General features: G+C 41.8%; 1 protein-coding gene across 1 annotated transcript; it reads right to left on the reverse strand.

Moving 5' to 3' along the window:
• Window positions 1-1,914: 1,914 nt before the first annotated feature.
• Window positions 1,915-18,716, reverse strand: LOC139277038 (peptidase inhibitor 15-like). The gene is made up of 5 exons (XM_070895040.1): window positions 18,444-18,716; window positions 7,233-7,351; window positions 4,440-4,572; window positions 2,864-2,979; window positions 1,915-2,050 (listed from the first exon to the last, which is right to left on the reverse strand). The coding sequence occupies exons 1-5, from the start codon at window positions 18,714-18,716 to the stop codon at window positions 1,915-1,917; spliced, it is 777 nt and encodes a 258-aa protein (XP_070751141.1).
• Between the last annotated feature and the right edge of the window lie 6,932 nt (window positions 18,717-25,648).

The raw sequence follows: 25,648 nt of genomic DNA on the forward strand, positions 1-25,648 counted from the left end.
CTAGAAATTCTTGTATAGTGGCCATTTCAGGATATGATAGCGGCAATGCACAGTGCATTTAAGCACAAATACAGATGTGTAATAATAAATATAAATGTCTTCTATTGAGGTTTGATATTTGCGACTGTTTGGAAACATCATTGTGCAGGATTTTCTACTGAATGGATGGACTTCCTGTTGATGGTAAATATGTTTCGGTGCCACATTGACACATGAGTGTTGATGGCAAGGACCAGATTGCAATCTGTAAATGTTCAACAGCCAACTGCCACCAGAAACACAGACACCACTGATGGGCAGGGAAGTCTAATCCACCGGTTAAGTATAAGTGAAATTGAATCAATTATAGAAACTTTCTGACAACCCCCTTAGGTGGCTGTTAAGCTCAACTGAGCATAAGACTCTGAGACAGGATATTCTTATAAGAAAGGGGAACCTCAATTAGTCACTGTTGAGTTACAAAATATGGATAAACAGAAGGTGAACGATTATTCAGCTGACCTACCAGTTAATCTATTTCACCCCAAATGATTTTGTTGCAGCATCATCATATGTATGTCAAAGGGAAAATGTTTTTGTCCGATGGTCATTATTGTACATTTTTAAATTAGCTGGTGCATTTGCCACCCAGTGGGAAATCCAGCCCATTGTTTTAAAATGTGGTGTCAAAAGAGTATTCCCAGTTCCACCACTGGATCTCATGAATAATTTATAGTTTGGAAGCCAAACATTCCTGATGACAGTGAATCTTTAAATTACATTATTATAACTGAAGTGCTCTTCGTTCATTTGTTAAGGAGATAATTCAATTGACTCGTGCTGTAGCTGTGCAAAGGCTCGAACTGTGAGTCTTGACATGCACTTACAGTCTGGATCTTAGTGCAGCTACAGTACCCCTGAAGTAACTGTAACTGCCTTATCCTAACGCTTTTTAAAAAATAAAATAGAGTGCATATCTTCATTTTTAATTCTGACTTGTTTTGTTAGTGAACATCATTGGTCTTTTAATCATGTAGGAAGGCTAAGAATTCTATTGGAAGGTTAAACAAATAGGTAAAATAATGGAAAGCAAGATATGAGAACGCTTAGACAAGATAATTTTCATCCTACATTATCTCTTTAAGATCATCTTGCGATCTTGTGATATGTCCAATAGAGGGCGATCTTGATTTGCATTTCTATTCGTGTTGTACTTTCCAAACATAAGTATTTATAAAAATGTTTATCCTGTCTGTAGCCACAGGACTAAGTACGGATTTGAGATATTGTAGCTGTATTATGCAACACCTTTAAAATACGGAAATTTTGAAGATGGCAATACAATTTCTTATGCAGTTGGAGATTCTTCCCCTTGAGATTCTCTCGTGCGCCAGAACTGTACAGGTTAGCCATTCGTGCACAGGCAAGAGTTGAGTGTGTACCCCATCAGGAAGTAAAAAATCCTACTCATGCTTCTAAACACCCTTAGTTATAAATATACATAAAAATCTTCTGTAATTGTCTTTGATCAAATCATCGGGGAAGGAAAGTTGTTTTACTTGGGAACTGACTGAAATGCAGTAGGCATTGGCACTGCATGGGATACCAGACCATGGAAACAATTCAAATGTATGGTGTGTTTTCCTTTAACAAAGTTTTATACAATCATACTGTCTTTCCACGAATGTGAAAATAATTCCTGATCTGTCAGGAGTAATGATCTCATTCATGAGGAAATACATTATCTTTGAATAATTGTGTTACTTTTGTCACTAAACATGTCACACTGTACATTGGTGAGATGGTTTTTTTTCCACTGTTATTTCAGCTTATTGTTTCCACTGAACTGGTTGGTTTATAATTTAGTTGAAAATAGGAAACTGGACACATATTATTAACCTCTCCCCATCTCCAACAAAGTGTACACAACATAAATTACTTGAATAAGAACAACTTATTTGACGTGACTCCTGGGACACATAGATTGTGACTGCAGGAACCTCCATAACTGGGTGGGCAAGCTGAACATGGTTTCCCTGATTTGTATGGAGCTTCTCCAATCCAGTTTCCCCTGTGGTAGAAAAATATAATAAAATTGATCATTTTAACATGCCGTAGTTTATACAATTATTCAAAATCATACAATGATCACTGCTCACTTCCATGCATCCTTCTTTCTGCTAGGACAATGCCTTGGACAAAGTGCCAGCTCTCCACTGAAGTGAAAACCCTGGCTGTGAATGATGAAGTGCATCACACAGAACTCTGTAATTTGCAGTATATGGCTGTGTTAATCTGAGTCTGAGTTAATATAAGACTGAGCTGATAGTTTCCGTACTGTGCAACTCGAATGTGTCCAATTCTTAATAAAGCTGTGCAATTATTGAAATAATTTTGTATCAATTCCAGGTTGGAAATAATTCAACTGTTTATTTCCAGTAATTGAAACAGCCTTTCATGCTTTACCATTTCTATTAAAGTTGCACAGGTGACAGTTCTTAGAAGATGCAGCTCATTGATATCTAATCAGTTAATGTATATCTATAAATATCCACACCAATACTATTTCATTTAGTGACCCCCAGATCAACATTTACATGTAGTACATTACGTGATATTAGTGTTACCAGTCATATGGTAGCCTTAAGCAGTTATGTAATACTGTAATGGTTGTTAATTTAAGCATCTGCTGCTAACCACAGGACTTTATGTTACCATTAAAACATACATTTTGCACAACACCTCTGTTCAATTTATTTTTAATGTGTTTTAGACAGGGAAAATTTTTTAAATGACCCTGTTGTGTTATGTTTACATCTGCAGTAATGAGCCATTCCTGCACATGCTCATACTGAATATAGTTTAAACTAAAACTGATACCTACTTTATAGAATAGTTGCACACTAGGAATGTAGTGCGGCGCCATAAGGATCCCCAGACTTTCATGTTATTGCAGGTGTGGACAGCACACCCTATTCTGTTTGATGCAGCCCAGACCATCTGGAAAATAAGGTAAAATCCTAATTTAAATTAATTTTAAAATCAATGCACTGAAAATGGTAACTGAGGTGCATCATTCACACTTCAATCTTTAATATCTTCTGTACAGATTACATGTAAATAAGTGATTAAAAATACATATATTTGATTAAGAAAATAGATGAAAAAAATTCTGGTGCTGAAATATAAAAGACATTGGGGGAGAAATTGGATGCATTTGTGCTGCGAGATCGTGACATCACCGCCGGCGCATCGCCCCGTTAGCGCCCCGGCCCTGAAATTGACTTTCGCCCCCTGCAGCAGCGCCAAGCACAAACTCCAACTGCAGCAGCAGGAGGCGTGTCTCGGCAGCCGGCCGCTACCAGGGCGAAAATTAAAGGCGAGGTGGCCGAGTGTAAACTTTAAAAAACATACCTTCTTGTTGCTGCTCCTGATCCGGTTTCTTCGCAGGGTCCTGGCCGCGATCGCTCAGCCCGGCACTCTGAATGAGTGGGCCCTTCCCCTTTAAGTGAGGGAAGGGTTCCTCAGACATGGCAGCGCAACCCAGTGCTTAGTGCTGCTGAGGTGTCCACCCCGTTAGTGGCCCAGGAAGGAAGTGGACGCTTGATTTAGCGCTCCACTTCCTTCCGGGGGCGGTAACCCGAATTTTTGGAGACTTCAGCCTGGCGCAAAGTCTCACACCTCCCGAGTGTAACCACCCCCAAACGGAGCGATGTGGAATTTCTCCCCCATCGGATGTAACTATTGCCTGGTCACATATCTCATTAATTCTCTTTGTAAAGCTGACCCAATCAGACCAGACTCTTGACATTCCTCAATGCTTATAGCACCATTTATATTTAATCAACAGAGAGCTAGAGTGGTGAATTTCAGATATTAGCATCACATGTCTGAAAAAAAGAGCTTTTCAACCATCATGACCTTGAAAGCAATATAACAGAATTTTATTGCAACTGGTCGATATTTTAAAAACAGAAAATACTGGGAATATACAGCAGGCATTCAGCATCTGTAAAAAGAAAAGGCAGGTTAACGTTTCAGTTGTGGACCCTTCATCAGAGCTGGAAACTGAAAAATAAATGTGGTCCTTAATAGGACTGAACAAAGCAAAGGTGAAAAATAAGAATTTAGAATTCCGCCTCCCATCACAAAAAAGAGTTGAACATCCGTCAAAACTTATTTTCTAAACAGCTGGAAAGAGATAAAAACTAGTGAACCTCTTGCAAAGATGTACCTACCAGATATTTCCAGCATTTTTTGTTTTTGTTTCAGATCTCCAGCATATTAAAAAACTGTACTTGTTCGATGTCACAGAGGTAAATATTTATACGACTTTGTGACTCACTGATGAATATACAGTAATAATGCTCCATGAATGATTTCCCATTGTAGCATTACATGCAATAATTCACTGAGGAGTAATCAGTGTCCTTTATTTAAAGAAATTAGTTGTATGGTACCTGTGTATAGTGGGAACAAACTGCTCCATTGCATTTATTGGGGCATTTTGGTTTGCATTCTCTGGGATAAGGATAGGAGTAGTAGCGCACTTCATCATTCCAGGACCTCACAAGATCTATAATAGACCGATAGCTGAGGAAATAAGAAATACTTCATTTTTTTACAAGCATAACTAGCACAAAATTCAACAATCCCTTCATTTACATAACTCAGTCTGTATGAATGCAATGCCTCCAGAACATAAACTAATAACATTTCACATTTATAAAGAACATATCAAATGAATAGAGTAAGGACATGAAGAGAATTGCTGTATAAATTCAACAGACTAATAAAATTAAGAGGAATTTTCCAGATTTTTTCCCCTAAATTTCCCTGGGTTTTTTTTATCTGGACTTCCTCTCTCCCAGAAGATCACATGGTTTTGGATGGGGTGGAGAGTATATATTGTGATACACATCACAATTGGGTGGAACAGGCTTGATGGATCAGAAGGTCTTTACCTCTCTGTCGTTGTTTGTATGATCATTGTTCGTATTCTTCACCATTGAACATAAGAACATAAGAATTAGGAGCAGATGTAGGCCATATGGCACCTTGAGCTTGCTCCGCCATTCAATAAGATCATGGCTGATCTACAACCTCAATACCACTTACCTGCCCTATCCCCATATCTCTTGATTCACCAAGAGTCCAAAAGTCTATCTATCACAACCTGAATGTATTCAACGATTGAGCATCCACAGCCCTTTGGGACAGAGAATTCCAAAGCTTCACAACCCTCTTGAGTTTCCAACATTACAACAGTGCTTATACTTCAAAAAGTACTTAATTGGCTGTAAAGCACTTAGAAACATCCAGTGGTCATGAAAGGCACTATATAAATGCAAGTCTTTCTTTTTCTTTGATGAAGTTCCTCCTCGTCTCAATCTTAAAAAGCCGACCCCTTATCTTGAGATTATGCCTCCTAGTTCTGGATCTCCAGCCAGGGGAAACAACCTCTCAGCATCTATCCTGTCAATCCCCCTCAGAATCTTATATGTTTCAATGAGATCTCCTCTCATTCTTCTGAACTCCAGAGAGTATAAACCTAATCTACTCAATCTCTCTTCTCATCCCAGGGATTAGTCCAGTGAAACTTGATGCAAGATGCTTTCTTTACTTCAGCTACTGAGGTTTCTTTTCAAAATCTTCTCAACCCAGTGGCAATAACCTGTGCTTGTGGCATTTCTTAATCTTTCCAATGAGCTTAGCGATGTTCACCTACTTCTGACCTGCACTGATGAAGCTGATCTCAGTGATTTCCAATGTTATTTTGTAATATTAACTTTTGAAAACATGACATGGAGAAAACTATAACACATTAAACGCCATGTGCGTCCTTTTCATTCAGCGTTTTACATGGCGAAGGAAAGACCAACATCTTTCCAGTTATCTATCTATAGTAAATGGGAATAGGCAGAGGTCACAGCCAGCTTTTACTTATACCTCATGTGGCTGGTCAGTAAAAAGGCCATCCCTCTAGGTATGAGAGTCATAAAATGCCATACAAAGATGCAACTTATGCAAGCTTAGTCTATTCTCTTTTTGACAGACTGAATATCTTTGACAAAAGCCCACAAAAGATCAGGGGAACAAGATGATATGATCTTTGTGGCTGCAGTCCTTGCTGTGGAATCTACTGATAATTCCTATCAACAGAGAAGAAATCAAGGTAGCTCTCCACACATTTTAAAAGTTACAGTTAAATAAGTTATGATAGCTTCATTCTAATCTGGTCAGCAGCAAAATAGTCTTGAATTTGAATTGCATCTTATTACTGAGAGTTCAGATTCAGGAAGTGAGAAAGAAATTCCATTGGCATAGGTGGAGTTGATGTGTGCTGTAGATGGAGCCCTGTCTAAGGAAGCCTGCACATTATTGAATCCTGGTAAATATATAATTCACCAGGAAGCATTATGTCTTTAATTGGGAATTTTACATTAAATAGTAAATAGAAATGGCACTTAAATTCTGTGCTTTTAAAAAAAGTGTTCATGGGACATGGGCATCACTGGCAAGGCCAGCATTTATTACCCATCCCTAATTGCCCTTGAGAAGGTGTTGGTGAGCCGGCTTCTTGAACCGCTGTGGTGAAGGTGCTCCCACAGTGCTTGGATCAATTGTTTCTGTTATCCTGAATCAACTGTAATGGCACTGAGTGTAAACAGAAACAGGTGTTCTAGTTCTCCAGTACCCTCTTTATCCTTCACCTAGCAAACGCTCAGAAAGGGGTGCTACAATCCAAATCTGCTTGCAGGCTAAGGAGAGGAAAGAAAAATCTGAGAGTGCCTCTATTCCTCATCACTATCCAATGCTGAAATGTACACAGGTACGAACGTCAGGTGAAGACAGGGTTAAGCTTAAGTGTGATGCTCTCATGGTGAACAGCCTACTGACACTCACTTTTTAAGCTCACAGATAAAGAATGGCTATTTCAGTGAGATACTGGCGAAACCATACTTCAGTATAAGCCAAGAACCTCAGCTGGGTTAACTTAAAAAACACACAGAAACATTTAATTGCACAAGACTGCTAACTGGTCACAATATATTATGGGGAATTCTCACACAGCCACACAGTAGACATTCTGTCCAATTTTCCATTCCATTGAGCAAAGGAAAATTGGACAGGGTGCATAACGGGCAGATGATCTGTAACCATCAGTTTTCTGCAAGGGCCCAAACTGAAATTACCTTCCATACATCTAATTGGTATCATTCTTAACTAGAGAATGGGCCTCCTTTACTTACCGGCCTGAATGAATAGACATATTTTGACCAATATATCTCATTAAGCTTGACGGCCCATGATCCCATATACAATGAGCTGCCCAAGCTTCAGCAGATTTTGATAGTCTGTCATCCCAGAGCTGTGAGAGAAGCAAAGTGAAATGGTAAACTTTATTTGATATACTGAAAATAGAAAGTATCCTGCCTGATCTAAAGTATAGCAGAACCATCTGATACATGCTCCCAATGATCTGTAGTGTTTTCAGGTTTTTTGACTTGTAATACCATTATTAAAAAAACATTTCCCGAATTCACCACTGAATGACGACTGAAGTCGATCTCATCTGGACTTAGTGCATTCTAACAATCCAAATACAGTCAAAACCTGTCAGAAACCTGGGGGAATTATGGAAATAGTTCTTCTCAAAGTTCATCTTACTTGAGAGCTGTTCTATGAATTATAATGGGAATTCCTACATGACCATGGAAACATAAGGATTAGGAGCAGGAGTAGGCCATACGCTCCTTCAAACCTAAACTTTCTTGTAACCGGAACTTTGTGTAGTAAATTGTTACTGTGAGGTGCCACTGTAATATTATGACTCAATTCAGATCAGTGTGGATTTTTAGATGCCTTTGGTTTCCCACACCTCAGAACTCATAAATCTACCTTAAAGTCATTGAGAGGATCTCACTGAAATGAGTCATTAAAATTGCGCTTCCTCTCACATGTGCAGACTGCGCTATAAGCTATCTGCATCGGTAGAATTTCAAATTAATCTACATTCCAGTTATTGCAAGCATCTGAAGACTTGTCATAGGAGAGATGTGGTTAATGCTCAGCAATCTAAAATATTCCAGAATAAAGTAAAACATACCAGGCGTCTGTTGACTGGCCAGAACTGTCCAGTGAACAACCCAGCCTATCGCCATTAGTAAATATTGAACAGGCTTAAAAGACCTGAGTCTAACTTTAAAATGTGGGCCCCAATTTTAAATTTGGATGGAATTTGAGTGGGTGGGCAACATTGTAAATTAGAAACTCACCCTCTGCTTCAGAAATGCCGCCCAAGTTACTTTTAACTCCCAGGCCTCATTTAAAACGCACTGACAGATTTCTGGGCGGAGGTCGGTGGGAAATGGCGGAAAATCACGCGGACCGCCGACACCAGGTAGATGACGGGATCGGCTGCCAGAGCTGCTTCACAGGGGTTTCATAATGGGGACGAGTCCATGGCTTGCTGCTCCTGTCCCCACAAGGAAATTAAAAAACATATCCATTGGGTTCTCTTCTGGTCCCAATCCTCCTCCCCGCTGTCTTCACCTGGTAGGAAAGCCACTGCAGCTTCCTGCTCAGGTTGTTGAGTTAAAATTGCAATAATGCATAGTGCTGTCTCTCAGGGCTTTCAGGATCTGATAGTTGCCAGCAGACTAGTCATCCCGCTGATCAGTGAGGACACAGTTCAAGGACCCAGTGGAATGACGATGGTTAGAGTCAACTTGCCTTATAATGCCATCTCTCAGGACAGCAGCATACACCAGGCTTCTGGCCTTCCCCCTCAGAATACCACATCGGTGAAATGTGGGAGGTGACACCAGACTGCCCAAGAACAAGTTAGAGAAATGCAGCTTGCAGCAGCTCCCTGTCAGGAGCAAGCTGCCATGAGACGGGGGCCACCGTAGTCCCATGACCCTTTTGTAGTGCTTGAACAGTCAACAACCTCTTGTGGTACTGGCTCTCAGGTTGCAACTATGGAAACCATCAGAGTAGGTGAAAGAAAGGCACATGTAGGCATCAAGCAGAAACATGGTATTAGGAAAGACTGGAGTCACGATTTTAACTCGGGATGGGAGTTGGCTAGGCAGGGATGAGGCACGCAGCAAACTGTCCTGTCCTCGGCAGCATGAGGCCCAATAGATTTTAACTCCCGAGCCTCATCTGCATAGCCTCAGTCCATCTCCCGCTCAAAACTGATGGGAAAAAAGAAAGACTTGCATTTTTATAGCGCCTTTCATGACCTCGGGACATCCCAAAGCACTGTACAGACAATGAAGTATTTTCGAAATGTAGTCACTGTTGTAAGGTAGGAAACGCGGCAGCCAATTTGCGCATAGCAAGATCCCACAAACAGCAATGTGATAATGACCAGTTAATCTGTTTGTGTGCTGTTGATTGAAGTGACAGCTGGTTGGCAGGCAGGAGTGCAATGACGGGCGGCACGAGGCCAGCACCAGGGACGCAAAGGAATGGTTCCTGGCACTCAGGTAAGTCGCAGAGAGGGGGTTCAGGAGGGCCATGCAGAGTGGGCAGAGTTAAAATCACCCCTTAAGTTGGGTTGTGTTCAATTTGGACTCTATTATATTAAAAGAGAATGTACACTGACATTACACTTTAGTTTTCAAAGAGGTTAGAGTCATATTGGAAAAGGTGCACTTAATATTTTAACCAATAAGGGAATTAAGGGTTACGGGGAGCGGGCGGGTAAGTGGAGCTGAGTCCACGGCCAGATCAGCCATGATCTTGTTGGGTGGCGTAGCAGGCTCGAGGGGCTAGATGGCCTACTCCTGTTCCTAATTCTTATGTTCTTATGTTCTTATAATGTTGACTTATTCAATTAGGTTATGATTAGTGCCAGGGTCATGTAGGGGCAAAGATAGCTGACGTCTTGTCATGTTGCAGGATGGGCAGTAGATTAAGGGAATGTCTCTTTATTTGAAAGTGGGGGAAAAGGAGCTAAGGCGGTGGTGTCAAAGGTAGACTGTGCTACACAGAAGTGAAGACTTTAGTGATCAGAGGTGCTATGATAACCCTTGCAGCAGTCACTGATGAGTCTCCTCTGAGTGCAGGTCATTGTGATGTTTTCTTCCATTAAGTTCTAGTTTCAATGGAGCCAGGACTTCTTTCCAGTATTGTCAAAGTCCAGCCCTTTCTGTATGGAAACGTTGTGAAGGGCACAGCAGGTTACAAATATTCCTGACATATTCCTGAAGCATACTACAGATTAACTCTGGACCACGAAAGCGAGACCCCAATGGGCCTCTTGATTTACAATCCTGTAGAGACATGTGCCTCATTGTAGTTCTTCTCTGCTGCCGTTGTGGCCACTCTTATTGGGGTGCATCCATGGGTGCAAGGGGTAGGCTATGCCACCTGGAAGCTATCTGTTGGCCTGACTTTCTTCCCTGAACAGGTCAAGGAAGGCCAAATTTAAAAGGATCAATGCTGCCAGCATATCAGGTGATGACATTGTAGATCCTCTGTAAGTTATCAAACACGATGTATACATTGAAGGAGTGCAAGCTCTTCCTGATGAGGGGACATTCTACGGGAGCATGCAAAGCAAGATGGGTGCCATTGATTGGGGAAGCAGCAACCCCATAAAACTGAATGGCCATTTCTTGCTGCTGCCTTGCTGTGATGCCAAAGGCGATGAATTTTCTAGCTCTCCTGTAAAGTGCATCAGTGATCAGATGAATACATGCGCATACATACAAGTCTGGTTGATTTTTCAGAGATCACGTGTGGCTGTTTGAAATGAGCCACTGCCATAAAGATTGAGTGTTTTGGTCATCTTCACAGGCACAGAGAGACACAGTGTGGACTGATGAGCATGGCAGCAGGTCATCATGCAGTAGGTGGCATTGCTCCCCATTGCCTCTTTGGTGAATCGCATTCTTCTTATAAGCAGACCCTCAGCAAAGTCCTCATATGACTTTTGCTGCCTACATGTTCTAATGGTGGGGGGGAGGGTAATATCTGATGGGCTGCATGAACCTCCTTGCTACATTCTGTGCCACTCCTTCTCGATCATGATAAATGTGCTGGTGATATGACCCTGTCAGAAGCAGTGAGAAGCAAATCCAGGTCTTTAAAAGCAGAATGGCAAAATAAATGCTGGAAAAAGTGCTTCAACACTGCAGAAATCACTAGTCAATCGCTTTAGCCTCAGGAAGTCCTCACTTCCGGCTGCATCAGTTGATCCTGGCAGCAGCTGCGTCTTATAAATCTCAGTCTAAGTTTCTTTGAGTATATTGCAATTGTAAAAGCAGGAAAGAGGGAGCTACAGCACCATTGGCTCTCAATAGCATATACTGAAATTAGGGCACTCGGGACTCGGTGGTGGATGGTGGAAAGAGCTAAAAAAAAGTGGGGGGGAATTCGGGGAAGTGATTTAATGGCGGAAAAGAGCTGGAAATGACTGCGGCCCAATTTTCATGCAATAACATTTTCTTGCCTGTTTCTACAGTGCTGATCCACTGAACGGCAAGGAACTTTAGCCCTATGGTCTCTCTAGAGTATCAAAAATCCTGGCACCCATAGTCAATCATCATTTTCACAATAACAACATTTTAAATAGTTTTGAAGATGTTATCTAGCTCATATGTCAGAAATTGTCCAAAAATAATGGAAAATGAAAGTAGAATTCATTGCTGTTGGTCACTTCCCATTTGGCATTTTTGTTTTTATATGGGAACTCATTCTCCTGAACAGAATCTCCAGATAACAACATACGTGTAAATAGCAAAAAATCTCAGGCAGTTGGAAAGCAAATGCTGTTTTTACAATGAAAGACACATAAACAAATTTTGCTAAAACGTTTATTCAGAACTTAACACAGTCACAATAATCAACACATTCAGCATTATCAAATTACTTCATGCATTAGAATATATTGTTTGTCAACTCTCATAACAAGTACTATGATCGGATCACTTTGTGTTTGCCGCCTCATTTCAAAGAATGGTCAGTGGACAGAAAATAAATACATAATATTCATGTTCGCTTAAATATATGTTAATGAAGTTTGACTATTGTTTTGCATTCTGAGGAACCAACTAAACATAGAAACATAGAAACATAGAAACATAGAAAATAGATGCAGGAGTAGGCCATTCGGCCCTTCGAGCCTGCACCACCATTCAATGAGTTCATGGCTGAACATGCAACTTCAGTACCCCATTCCTGCTTTCTCGCCATACCTCTTGATCCCCCTAGTAGTAAGGACTACATCTAACTCCTTTTTGAATATATTTAGTGAATTGGCCTCAACAACTTTCTGTGGTAGAGAATTCCATAGGTTCACCACTCTCTGGGTGAAGAAGTTTCTCCTCATCTCAGTCCTAAATGGCATACCCCTTATCCTTAGACTGTGACCCCTGGTTCTGGATTTCCACAACATTGGGAACATTCTTCCTGCATCTAACCTGTCTAAACCCAGCAGAATTTTAAACGTTTCAATGAGATCCCCTCTCATTCTTCTGAACTCCAGTGAATACAAGCCCAGTTGATCCAGTCTTTCTTGATATGTCAGTCCCGCCATCCCGGGAATCAGTCTGGTGAACCTTCGCTGCACTCCCTCAATAGCAAGAATGTCCTTCCTCAAGTTAGGAGACCAAAACTGTACACAATACTCCAGGTGTGGCATCACCAAGGCCCTGTACAACTGTAGTAGCACCTCCCTGCCACTGTACTCAAATCCCCTCGCTATGAAGGCCAACATGCCATTTGCTTTCTTAACCGCCTGCTGTACCTGCATGCCAACCTTCAATGACTGATGTACCATGACACCCAGATCTCGTTGCACCGCCCCTTTTCCTAATCTGTCACCATTTAGATAATAGTCTGTCTCTCTGTTTTTACCACCAAAGTGGATAACCTCACATTTATCCACATTATACTTCATCTGCCATGCATTTACCCACTCACCTAACCTATCCAAGTCACTCTGCAGCCTCATAGCATCCTCCTCACAGCTCACACTGCCACCCAACTTCGTGTCATCTGCAAATTTGGAGATACTACATTTAATCCTCGCTTCTAAATCATTAATGTACAATGTAAACAACTGGGGCCCCAGCACAGAACCTTGCGGTACCCCACTAGTCACTGCCTGCCATTCTGAAAAGTACCCATTTACTCCTACTCTTTACTTCCTGTCTGCCAACCAGTTCTCAATCCATGTCAGCACACTACCCCCAATCCCATGTGCTTTAACTTTGCACATTAATCTCTTGTGTGGGACCTTGTCGAAAGCCTTCTGAAAGTCCAAATACACCACATCAACTGATTCTCCCTTGTCCACTCTACTGGAAACATCCTGAGCTATCATTTGACTTAACACAATTCTGGTCAAATCCTTGAATCTAGAGAAATAGTACTAGTCAGGAATGAAATTCATGAAGTGTGAATAATTACATATGATCTAGATATGCATATGGTGGATTTTTTATATAATGGATTGTACACCTTGACATTGGCTTAGAAGGCTTTTAATTTATTGATTTTGATATCAGTGCAGATTGCATCCAACCAGAAACCCAAATGTCACATGACAAATATGTGTATCATAAAGAATAAAATAATTGGCCAAAATTTACAGTCAAAATAATGATGAGGCTAATGGTGTTTACTGTTATTTATGCACAAACCACACAATAACTTCAGACGAGGGTAGATACATGGTTTAACACAAAAATCTGGAAGTTTCTGTCCGAGATACGCTGCTCCGCTGTTAGCTTCCCAAAATCGGCAACTCACTGTCTGACTCACCATTGAAATGCATTGAACAGCATGAAATTTCTGTACTTACACTGGAGATACGAATTGAGCTTGCCACAGAAAGTTAGGGCTTGTCCATTTCTGTCTAAGTACCCTTTTTAACAGCGTGATAAATCTTAATTACTGCCAAACAACCTCTCTGGCACTGAAAATTAACTTTTACAAGTGTGGAGCCTCATTCCTTAAGCTTTTGATCGTTGTTGGAGATTTAAAAATATATATATATATTTTTTACTTTTAATTTTTGTCTCCTTTTTTCTCTCTTAATTCAATCTTTCTTTTCCTTTCTTTATTTTGCTTTCTGTGACTGATTTGACATTGAATTCACTAGTCTAACGTACACTTCCTGATTTCGGCTCTGTGCTGCTCATTAACAATTCTTCAATCTGATTGGTTAAAGAGATACATAGTTACTTTCCCTGTTCACACAGGTCCCAGATGCCCTGTAGAGGGCACTGTGCCATTTTGATATCTCACTTAAAGCAACGTGCTATGCAAAAGCTCACGTAAAAGGTCCATAGTGTCAGCTGGATCTGTCTACTGCTGTAGTTTGCATTATTCATAATGAATTGTTAGTTTGTATGAAATCAAAAAGATCCAATTTACTTAGTCAACAGAACAGCAAACTCCAGCGACATTATTTGATATGTGGACTTGGGATTTGTCACATTGCAGGATTTCTGACTATACTGTCGGGGTTGTAATATATGTTAAAAATGCTACTACTGAGCTAAACCAAGATCTCGGTTAAATTCACACAATAGCAGGGCTTGGAACGGTACATTAGTATTCGGTTGGGGTGTCCGAACTAGTGTGCTTCAAAACAATGAAAGCTAGTTTGGACATTTCAGTGATTGTTCACACCTACTCTCGTCACGGTACCTTGATTCATCTGAGCTTGGCAAGGGTAGTAACCAGGGTTGACTGGTGAGATTCTTCTGCCGGGAGTCAGAATTATTAAAAGGCAAGAGAGAAAACCATATAGCCAGGGTAGTCAGGTCCAGAGTACAGGAGAGTAGTTAAAAATAATTTTACTTAAGTCAAACACAGTGATCCACTGATGTGGAAAAGTGTACAACTTTTATTAATTTGCATTATTACGTGACGATCATCTGCGATCTAAAGTTGATGTGGGGTGCATTGGCAAGGTGGTAAAATATGTATGTTTCAAGTCACCCGTGCATGCAAGGGTGAAAATATGTTCTGTTTTTCACATTGCCATTCACAATTCCAAATTACACAAAAACTATTCTTTGAATGGGAAAATATGTAATTGGCAAATAAAAGCAACTTACTGCTTATTTTATGATTATTCAGCCAGTTCATATTTAAACATTATGATCTGTTATAAAAGCTGTAACGAACACAATCAAAGCTTAATCAAATATCCTACAGAGCCCTAAGACGCCAAGAGGAATTTTCAATCCTTTATTTCCATTAATTGTTTTATTTTTAATCATAACACTTTATTTCCCATGCACATAAGTTTAGATTCTCATTTGCTTACTTAGTTACTGGTAAATTGTTGGCGAGCTGCACTTTGTGCAGCTGGCACCAGCTGTGAACTCAAAAATTCTTTAGAAGCTAAATTTTAACGGCTTGAAATGTAACATTACACAGCCATGTTACATCAATGACAATTACTCCTCTAATAGTCTGTTGTAAATTATTTAATAGAAATAAGAGGAAATATTGGAATAAAATAGAGGTACATTCGGAGCTGAAATATCACATTTAACTAACTATAAGATAGTCACCTGAATCAATATTTCATTGAAGGTATGACCAAAAATGTATTTACAATTACTTCACTGTAAATGTTTTTTAAAAAGTAATCTTGTAAAAATAACTTTTTCTTTCTACATTCAGAAAATGCTGTCATTTAATATAATACAGGTGCAGCGTCCCAAATCCGGAACCCTCGGGACCGAGGCCATTCCGGATTTTGCATTTGTCCGGACTTTGGAACGTCTGTTTGACATCACGAATCCGGAAACACCCGAGCCCAGGTTCAGGTACTTCCGGATTTCAGAACGTCAGAAAAGGGTGGGGGGTGGGGTTGTTGCTCTCCGAGGAGCTGTTCGGGTCGCCGGCCCTGTCCAGGAGGTCGCCGGGCGGGGCCCAGCCTCCAAGGAGTTGTTCAGGCGGGGCCCCGCCCGCCATGGAGCTGTTCAGATGGGCCCTCCGAGGAGAAGGTGTTCGGGTGGGCCCTGGCTATGTGGTGCTGTTCAGACGGGGCCCGTTGCCGTGGAAGTGTTCGGGCGGGGCCCCGCCACCAAGGAGGTGTTCAGGCGGGCCCCGCCGAGGTGGAGCTGTTCAGGCGGGCCTCGCCACAGAGGAGGTGTTGGGGCGGGCCAGTGAGGAGACCCCGAGGTAAGGGCAGCAGCGGCGAGCGGGGTGGAGCGAGCGACGGTGGGGTGGGGTATGGTCAGCGGTGGCAAGATGAGGCTGGAGGTCGGCAGGATCGGCAGGTCTGGATTCCGGAACATTTTACGGATTGTGGCGACTCTGCCACCAATTGGTCCGGAGTCCGGATTCCGGAACTCCGGATTTTGGATGCTCAGCCTGTACTCTCGAGCATCATTTTCCAGAATATCACCCTAAACTCTTTTCCCTGGAGTTTCCACTAGGTGGAGGTGGTTTTTTCAATGCAATTCACCAGAAATCTTTCAAACCAGCGCAAAAGATCGAGGAATTTCAAGCGCAAATTGAGTATGTTTTGGGTTGTTTAAAAAATACTGTGTTGGAAGTCGGCCCAGCCACAAAACTGGCCACACCCCCAGGTCGAATTTATTACCATGGAGATGCTAATTCACCCGTTTGCAGACCTTTGAGGAGGCGCTTAAAAATTAAATATTTTTCAGGCGCAGACACTAATAGGCTCCTTTTAGAAGTTTAAACATTTTTAAATATTTAATTTACTCAGAAACTGACTATTGTACACCAGTGAAAGTAATCAATGGTTCTGTATAATTTTTTTGTCATTTTTAATTATTTAAATCAGGTTACTCACAGGTGCTGGACTAGACACTAATTAAAATGCTTACATTTTGTGATAAGCCCATTTTCAGCTATATTAATAAAACTGCACCAGGTTACCACTCAAACATATCAAGGAATATTTTTAATGCAAATTTTTTTTTAAAGATTACGTTCTAAAACACTGCCTGATTGCGCTGGTTCGTGCAAGATTTTATGTTTGCCAATATGCAAATGAGTTTGAGCAGAAACTGGAGCTTGGGCATTATTGCTCACCCCTAATTACCCTGAGAAGGTGATGGGGCGGCCTGTTCTTGGACTGCTGGGGGCTGGGTTGATACAATTAAGTGACTTGTAGACTCCGAGGGTAGACAGTGGTATGGGACTGGAGTCACATATAGGCCAGACAAGGTCAGAATGGCAAGTTTCCTTCCCTAAAGGACATTAGTGAATCAGTTGGGATTTTATGACAATCCAACAGCTTCATGACGACTTTTACCAGCTTTTCACTTCAAGATTTTTTAAATTGAATTCAAATTCTCAAACTGCTATGGTGGGATTTGAACACACATTCTCTGGCTTCCTAGTCCAGTAACATGGAGGCTACCATATCCTGATAAGAAAGAGTCAACTGCTTCCCGTTAACATTAAAATGTAACTAATGTTTGATTGGTGAGTGAATCTCTGCATGTCCAGAGAGTAATGCCAAAGTGACAAAGAGATCTCGCCAGGCAATACCACATTAACTCTGCTTAAATCCCGCTTGGAATTGTAACAGGAGAGAGCCGTTTGCAGGTTTGGCGCAGGCAGAGCTCTCTCCCAATACGTCACTTTTAAATATTTAGACAGTGGAGAATTCCGGCTCTCTAAACATTTAAATTAAGCTTAGGTGGATTTACAAAAAGGGCGTGCAGCAGTTCTGTGAGCACTTTGTAAAGCAGGGTTGACACTGCAGGGGATTTAAAGTCCATGTTGTGTCAAACTGAAGTGGTAGGAGACGACCTCCTCTCAGGAGTCTCATTCCCTTCGCCAGAGAGTCAGGTTGAACCCTGAATCCGGATTGCGGATTCGCACTTCTAGTTTAGAGCTGGTGCAATGCATAAATCAGGAGCGTGTCTGCAGGGCTGCTAACATGTGTTTCTCTAAGAAGGTACTTGGGTCAAAGTGGAATCTGTACTGTGACAGAACTCCACAATATGGAATAAACAAGGCAGAAAGTTTTGCATCAATCGTATTTGGCTTGACTTCATAGGATTACATAAGATATACGGCACAGAAACAGGCCATTCGGCCCAACTAGTCCATGCCTGTTTATGTTCCACTCGAGCCTTCTCCAGTCTTTCCCCATCTAACTCTATCAGCATAACCCTCTATTCCCTTCTCCCTCATATACTTATCTAGCCTCCCCTTCAATGCATCTATACTATTCGCCTCAACTATTCCCTGTGATCGAGAGTTCCACATTCTCACCACTCTCTAGGTAAAGAAGTTTCTTCTGTTTAATTTCTTGGTCACTATCTTATATTGATGGCCTCTAGTTTTGCTCTTCCCCACAAGTGGAAACACTCTCTGTATCTACTCTATGAAGACCTTTCAGAATTTTAAAGACCTCAATTAGGTCACCCCTAAGCCTTGTTTTCTCGTGATACCCGACTTATTAAACATGTTATGGATTGAATCAGATTCCCACTCACCATGTACTCCATGTTAGCGGCAGGTGGCAATACGTGCGACCTCACCCTGTTGTGATAATCCACAATCGCCTTACGGTCGCTCTGGGAGATCTGCCGCTTGCGTCGACTGCGTGGGGCGCCATCAGCACTGAGAACCTTTCTTAAATCAGGGTCGGTCTCGGCACTTGGGTTCACCGTCAGTTCGGTGACATTAGATAGCACAGACGCGCCAGACTTCTGAATGATCCATAATATCAAGCTTGTCAAACACAGGCGGATGTGTAAAGCAGTCATGACACTTTCTGAGCACCGAATCTGTGCTTGCAGATTAATCTCTAAATCAAATATCAGAAGGAAAGACCTGTAAGTTTAATTTTAATTCTTGTGTTTTCAATAAGGTTATAATTCAAAAATGTCACATCTTGCTTGACTGTTAGGTGCAACATTACAAAATAAAGAACGCAGAATTAATTCTGCAGTAGCAATAAAATACCTCAACTAAATGTAATTGGCGAGTAAATAGCATAGTCCCCTCAGTACCACATACCTGAATCCTTTGACCAAGAGCAGCAAAGACCCAAACTGAAGCCTGGCGTTTGCAAACAACTTCAGGTCCAACATGTGGTCAGGAAATCGCATCCAGTCAGTTTCAGCACATTTCTGCCGCGATCTAACAGACGGACCTGTATAAAGTTCCCCGGGGAAACGTCAAAGGGTTTGAAGACCTGTGATAGGCTATGGAGGTATTTATGTTTCCTGTGCAATAGCACATCACCAGTTCAATGCAACTCCTTTGATCATTTATATATTCAGTATTCACATTACATAACGTAAAAGACATTGGGGGTAAACAAAAATCCTGCAATAGCATATATAGTTCTAAGCTCACGCCGCCAGTGTCGACATTAGATTTAACCCGCAGTTAATTCCATTGAGACATTGGTCCTCAACTCGCAACTGGACTTACATTTTAAAATATGTACTTATTTCTAAAGATAAAGTAAGCCGAACATAAGCAGCATCCAATGTGCTCGGGTGTGTCCATAAGAAAGTTATAACATGCTGCTTTGCACCAGTACATCTTGTTTGAGTCATTTACTTTCTACCATATTTCGAATGTAAGCTCCCATATGCATTCCTCACCCCCTGAATTTCCTTTATTTGCTGTGCTTGGTGATCCAAAATATCCCAGTGCAGCACCACGAAACAGTACCTCATGATGCTCCATTATAGTATTAGGCAGTCCCTCGTTCAAGGATGACCTGCTTCCACTCCAAAAAAACATAAGAACATAAGAAATAGGAGCAGGAGTAGGCCATACAGCCCCTTGAGCCTGCTCCGCCATTCAATACTATCATAGCTGATCCGATCATGGACTCAGATCCACTTCCCTGCCCGCACCCCATAACCCCTTAATCCCTTATCGGTTAAGAAACTGTCTATCTCTGTCTTAAATTTATTCAATGTCCCAGCTTCCATAGCTCTCTGAGGCAGCGAATTCCACAGATTTACAACCCTCTGAGAGAAGAAATTCCTCCTCATCTAAGTTTTAAATAGGCGGCCCCCTATTCTAAGATTATGCCCTCTAGTTCTAGTCTGCCCCATCAGTGGAAACATCCTCTCTGCACCCACCTTGTCAAGCACCCTCATAACGTTATACGTTTTGATAAGATCACCTCTCATTATTCTGAATTCCAATGAGTAGAGGCCCAACCTCCTCAACTTTTTCTAATAAGTCAACCCTCTCATCTCCGGAATCAACCTAGTGAACCTTCTCTGAACTGCCTCCAAAGCAAGTATATCCTTTCGTAAATATGGAAACCAAAACTGCATGCAGTATTCCAGGTGTGGCCACACCAATACCCTGTATAACTGTAGCAAGACTTCCCTGCTTTTATACTCCATCCCCTTTGGAATAAAGGCCAAGATTCCATTGGCCTTCCTGATCACTTGCTGTACCTGCATACTATTCTTTTGTGTTTCATGCACAAATACCCCCAGGTCCTGCTGTACTGCAGCACTTTGCAATTTTTCTCCATTTAAATAATAACTTGCTCTTTGATTTTTTTCTGCCAAAGTGCATGACCTCACATTTTTCAACATTATATTCCATCTGCCAAATTTTTGCCCGTTCACTTAGCCTGTCTATGTCCTTTTGCAGATTTTTTGTGTCCTCCTCACACATTGCTTTTCCTCCCATCTTTGTATCGTCAGCAAATTTGGCTATGTTACACTCAGTCCCTTCTTCCAAGTCGTTAATATAGATTGTAAATAGTTGGGTTTCCAGCACTGATCCCTGCGGCACCCCACAAGTTACTGATTGCCAACCCGAGAATGAACCATTTATCCCAACTCTTTGTTTTCTGTTAGCTTGCCAATCCTCTATCCATGCTAATATATTACCCCCAACCTTGTGAACCTTTATCTTGTGCAGTAACCTTTTAAGTGGCACCTAGTCAAATGCCTTCTGGAAGTCCAAATACACCACATCCACTGGTTCCCCTTTATCCACCCTGTTCGTTACATCCTCAAAGAATTCCAGCAAATTTTGTCAAACATGACTTCCCCTTCATAAATCCATGCTGACTCTGCCTGACCGAATTATGCTTTCCAAATGTCCTGCTATTGCTTCTTTAATAATGGACTCCAACATTTTCCCAACCACAGATGTTAGGCTAACTGGTCTATAGTTTCATGCTTTTTGTCTGCCTCCTTTTTTAAATAGGGGCATTACATTTGCACTTTTCCAATTTGCTGGGATCTCCCCAGAATTCAGGGAATTTTGGTAAATTACAACCAATGCATCCACTATCCAAAATGAGTTCCCAGGTGTTTCCATGAGGGAACTGACGTTCCTGATCCCGAACTTCATTTTGAAGGGTGGAAGATGCCTGTGCATGAATTCTTCTAACGTGGGAAGCCGTTGCACACAAGCCACCACACAGCTTGACAGAGCAAGGTCTTGGTCCAGTGGCTTGGAGATCCAAGATGACTGGAGACCAAGCTCCGCTGCATGGGCCTAGTACACACACATACTCCTACTGTCCCTGGGATTCATAGGATGCATTGTGGGCCTCACAGCCTAGCTGTTGGCCCGTGCTGCACCTTCCCTGGGCCCCAACCCCATTGCTGGTACACGCTATGCCACTCCTGGACCTCAACCCCGCTGCTGGGCTCCAGCTCACTCCTGGGCCCTGACCTCGCCGTTCCTGGGGCCCGACCTCACCGCTCCTGGGCCCCAACCTCGCCACTCCTGGGCCCCGACCTCATAGCTCCTGGGCTCTGACCTCGATGTTCCTGGGCCTGGGCCCTGACCTCACTCCGTTCCTGGGCCCCGACTCCACCATTCCTGGGTCCCGATCTCGCCGCTCCTGGGCCCTGATTCCACTCTGTTCCTGGACCATGACCCTGCCATTCCTGGACCCTGATCTCGCCGCTCCTAGGCACCGACCTCGCCGCTCCTGGGCCCTGACCTCTCCGTTCCTGGGCCCTGACCTCACTCCGTTCCAGGGTCCTGACCTCGCCGCTCATGGGCCCCGACCTCACCACTTCTGGGCCCCGACCTCGCCCAATTGGCTACCTGGTCTCGTCCAATTGGCTACCTGGACTCCAGTGACATCGATCCAGTCGCCCTCCTCGATTCCGTCGGCATCCTTGGATGGCTCGCGCCGCCCCCCATGATAGATAGTTGATGGTGTTGTCTCGCAGATCGGGTAGGGACCATGCTGGGTCCTGGGGCGCTCCTGCTTTTATCCCCACCATTTGACTTATTGCTCCAACTACAAACTACAGCAATTTTCCAATCAGGGGAACCAGATAGGCAGAGAATTTGCTATGATCTAGGTTTGCAAGCTCTTGGGCATTTGACTATCAAGCAAGTATCTCGTCTCCACTGCACAGTGGCCAGACTGAGATGATAAACTTAAGCAATGAGCGGAAATTCCTGATAGTAATTAATTCAATGTAGGGCATGGCCAGTTTTGTGGGTGGGGTTGGCATCTAGTATGATGTTTTTTAACCTAGCGCAAACGATCGCAAAAACTCGATTTGCACTGAATGTAATTTGTGCTTAAAACTACGTAATCTTTTGCACAGGTTATGCCGATTTTGAGAGAATTGCCTTGAAAAACTCTACCTCATGTTATGTATGTACCTGGGTTTTAATATGAAGTATCCAATAACTGCCAGAGATTCAAATATAAGAACATAAGAACATAAGAAATAGGAGCAGGAGTTGGCCATACGTCTCCTCGAGTCTGCTCCGCAATTCAATCAGATCATGGCTGATCTGATCATGGACTCAGCTCCACTTCCCTGCCTGCTCCCCATAACTCCTTATCCCCTTTTCGTTTAAGAAACTGTCTATTTCTGTCTTAAATTTATTTAATGTCCCAGCTTCCACAGCTCTCTGAGGCAGCGAATTCCACAGATTCACAACCCTCTGAGAGAAGAAATTTCTCCTCATCTGTGTTTTAAATGGGCGGCCCCTTATTCTAAGATCATGCCCTCTAGTTATAGTCTCCCCCAACAGTGGAAACATCCTCTCTGCATCCACCTTGTCAAGCCCCCTCATAATCTTATACGTTTCGATATGATCACCTCTCATTCTTCTGAATTCCAATGAGTAGAGGCCCAACCTACTCAACCTTTCCTCATAAGTCATCCCCAGAATCAACCTAGTGAACCTTCTCTGAACTGCCTCCAAAGCAAGCATATCCTTTCGTAAATATGGAAACCAAAACTGCATGCAGTATTCCAGGTGTGGCCTCACCAATACCCTGTACAGCTGTAAAAAGACTTCCCTGCTTTTATACTCCATCCCCTTTGGAATAAAGGCCAAGATTCCATTGGCCTTCCTGATCACTTGCTGTACCTGCATACTATTCTTTTGTGTTTCATGCACAAATACCCCCAGGTCCTGCTGTACTGCAGCACTTTGCAATCTTTCCCATTTAAATAATAACTTGCTCTTTGATTTTTTTCAGCCAAAGTGCATGACCTCACACTTTCCAACATTATATTCCATCTGACTAATTTTTGCCCAATCACTTAGCCTGTCTATGTCCTTTTGCAGCTTTTTTATGTCCTCCTCACACATTGCTTTCCCTCCCATCTTTGTATCATCAGCAAACTTGGCTACGTTACACTCCGTTCCTTCTTCCAAGTCGTTAATATAGATTGTAAATAGTTGGGGTCCCAATACTGATTCCTGCGGCAGCCCACTCGTTACTGATTGCCAACCAGAGAATGAACCATTTATCCCGACTCTCTATTTTCTGTTTGTTAGCCAATCTTCTATCCATGCTAATATATTACCCCCAACCCCATGAACTTTTATCTTGTGCAGTAACCTTTTATGTGGCACCTTGTCAAATGCCTTCTGGAAGTCCAAATACACCACATCCACTAGTTCCCCTTTAGCCACCCTGTTCGTTACATCCTCAAAGAATTCCAGCAAATTTGTCAAACATGACTTCCCCTTCATAAATCCATGCTGACTCTGCCTGACCAAATTTTGCTTTTCCAAATGTCCTGTTACTGCTTCTTTAATAATGGACTCCAACATTTTCCCAGCCACAGATGTTAGGCTAACTGGTCTATAGTTTCCTGCTTTTTGTCTGCCTCCTTTTTTGAATAGGGGCGTTACATTTGCAGTTTTCCAATCTGCTGAGACCTCCCCAGAATCCAGGGAATTTTGGTAAATTACAACCAATGCATCCACAATATGTGCTTCATTTGTTCACACCACCAAGGATTAAAAAAGTAGAAGAGATGAGATCAATCAGGAAGTACTGATTAGGTGACACCAAATTTGGATCAGAATTAAAATGATCCCTTAAATATAGCTGGGGTTATAGAACATTATAGAACCATCTGAGTAGACGTTAGGACCTGTTAAAATACTTTTTTTGTCAACAGCTAACTCATCACAGACTGAGGATCAAGCCTGGGACCATCCTGGTCTGTGTTGCTGTTACTCACTGGATCATCTTGCTGAGTCCTTGAAGCAGGGCTAAGCATTTTTCAAAGTTTGATGTAAACTATGAAACATAGTTACCTTTGGATAGAATATATTGCTGTTGCAGCTTATGGTATCCATTTGAATTCATTTACAAATCACTGTGATTTTATGCCAAAATAAGGCAGGAAAAGGTTTCTATGAAATGGGGATGATATGCCATGATGGATAATGCAACCCATTGTACAACATGTGCATCTCAAAAATTATATTTTTTATAAATTTATGTATAGAATATTGAACAAATATTTGGTGTTATAAGGACGTATGGCAAAGTGAAAATATGAAAACAGGAATGGGCAGGAGTTACTGATGTGAGTGAAAGAACTTCCTTAGCACACTGTCAATAGTGTAATCCTCATGAATTATATATGTGTCCTTTACCCCTTAGCCTGCTGAATAAACTAAAACTCAATATAGAACATCAAAGGCTTGACAAGTGCTGTAAGAGTTCAAATGCATTCCAGAATTTGTCAGTCAGTGTACACCATTTCCATACTCACCACAACTGAGTAGCAAATATAAATTAACCTCCAAAATATTGTTTTTGAAATACAAGATTAAACTTCAGAACCTTTACATTAGCAGTATGTATACTCAGTAAACCTATCTTTAATGAACACCTTTGGAATTAACTTCAATCAGCCTTTTATAGAGCTGACCTGCTTTCTTAATTTATGATGGGAATTGAGAATAGGTTGTCATCTTTGAGAGGTGGTCCTTAATTTCAAGAATGCTACGAACAAGATAACTCTATTGCATTATCCATTCCATGTAATGAGTTATCTTGTTAAGTGTCTCCTGATTTAATTCCCCAAAAAGTGTCAGAAGATTAATCTAATTGTTTCAATGATGTGACTATATCCTGAGCTACATGTAGGTGAAAATCCATCCAAGAGTTGGTGGTCATCCAATCAAAGGCCATTTGAAAATATGGGTCTTTGCTTCTAAATCATCAGCGACAGCAAGGCTGACAAAGTAAAGGGAAATAGGCAGGTTTCATGTTTAAAGTTGAAAAGAGAATAAGAAAAAAAAATAGAAACATAAAAATATTGAACATTAGTTAAAAGTAATTTAAATCAAACTTATGTTAACAATGAGACAGGATGGGAACACAGAGACAGGAAGAAAAAAATAAAGACTTGAGCCTCGATATTAATGCACCACACCAGGTGGGAGAGGGGGTTAAACCATCAAATATGCGAAA

Source organism: Pristiophorus japonicus, chromosome 12, assembly GCF_044704955.1.
Source record: "Pristiophorus japonicus isolate sPriJap1 chromosome 12, sPriJap1.hap1, whole genome shotgun sequence".
NCBI classification, from domain to species: Eukaryota; Metazoa; Chordata; class Chondrichthyes; family Pristiophoridae; genus Pristiophorus; species Pristiophorus japonicus.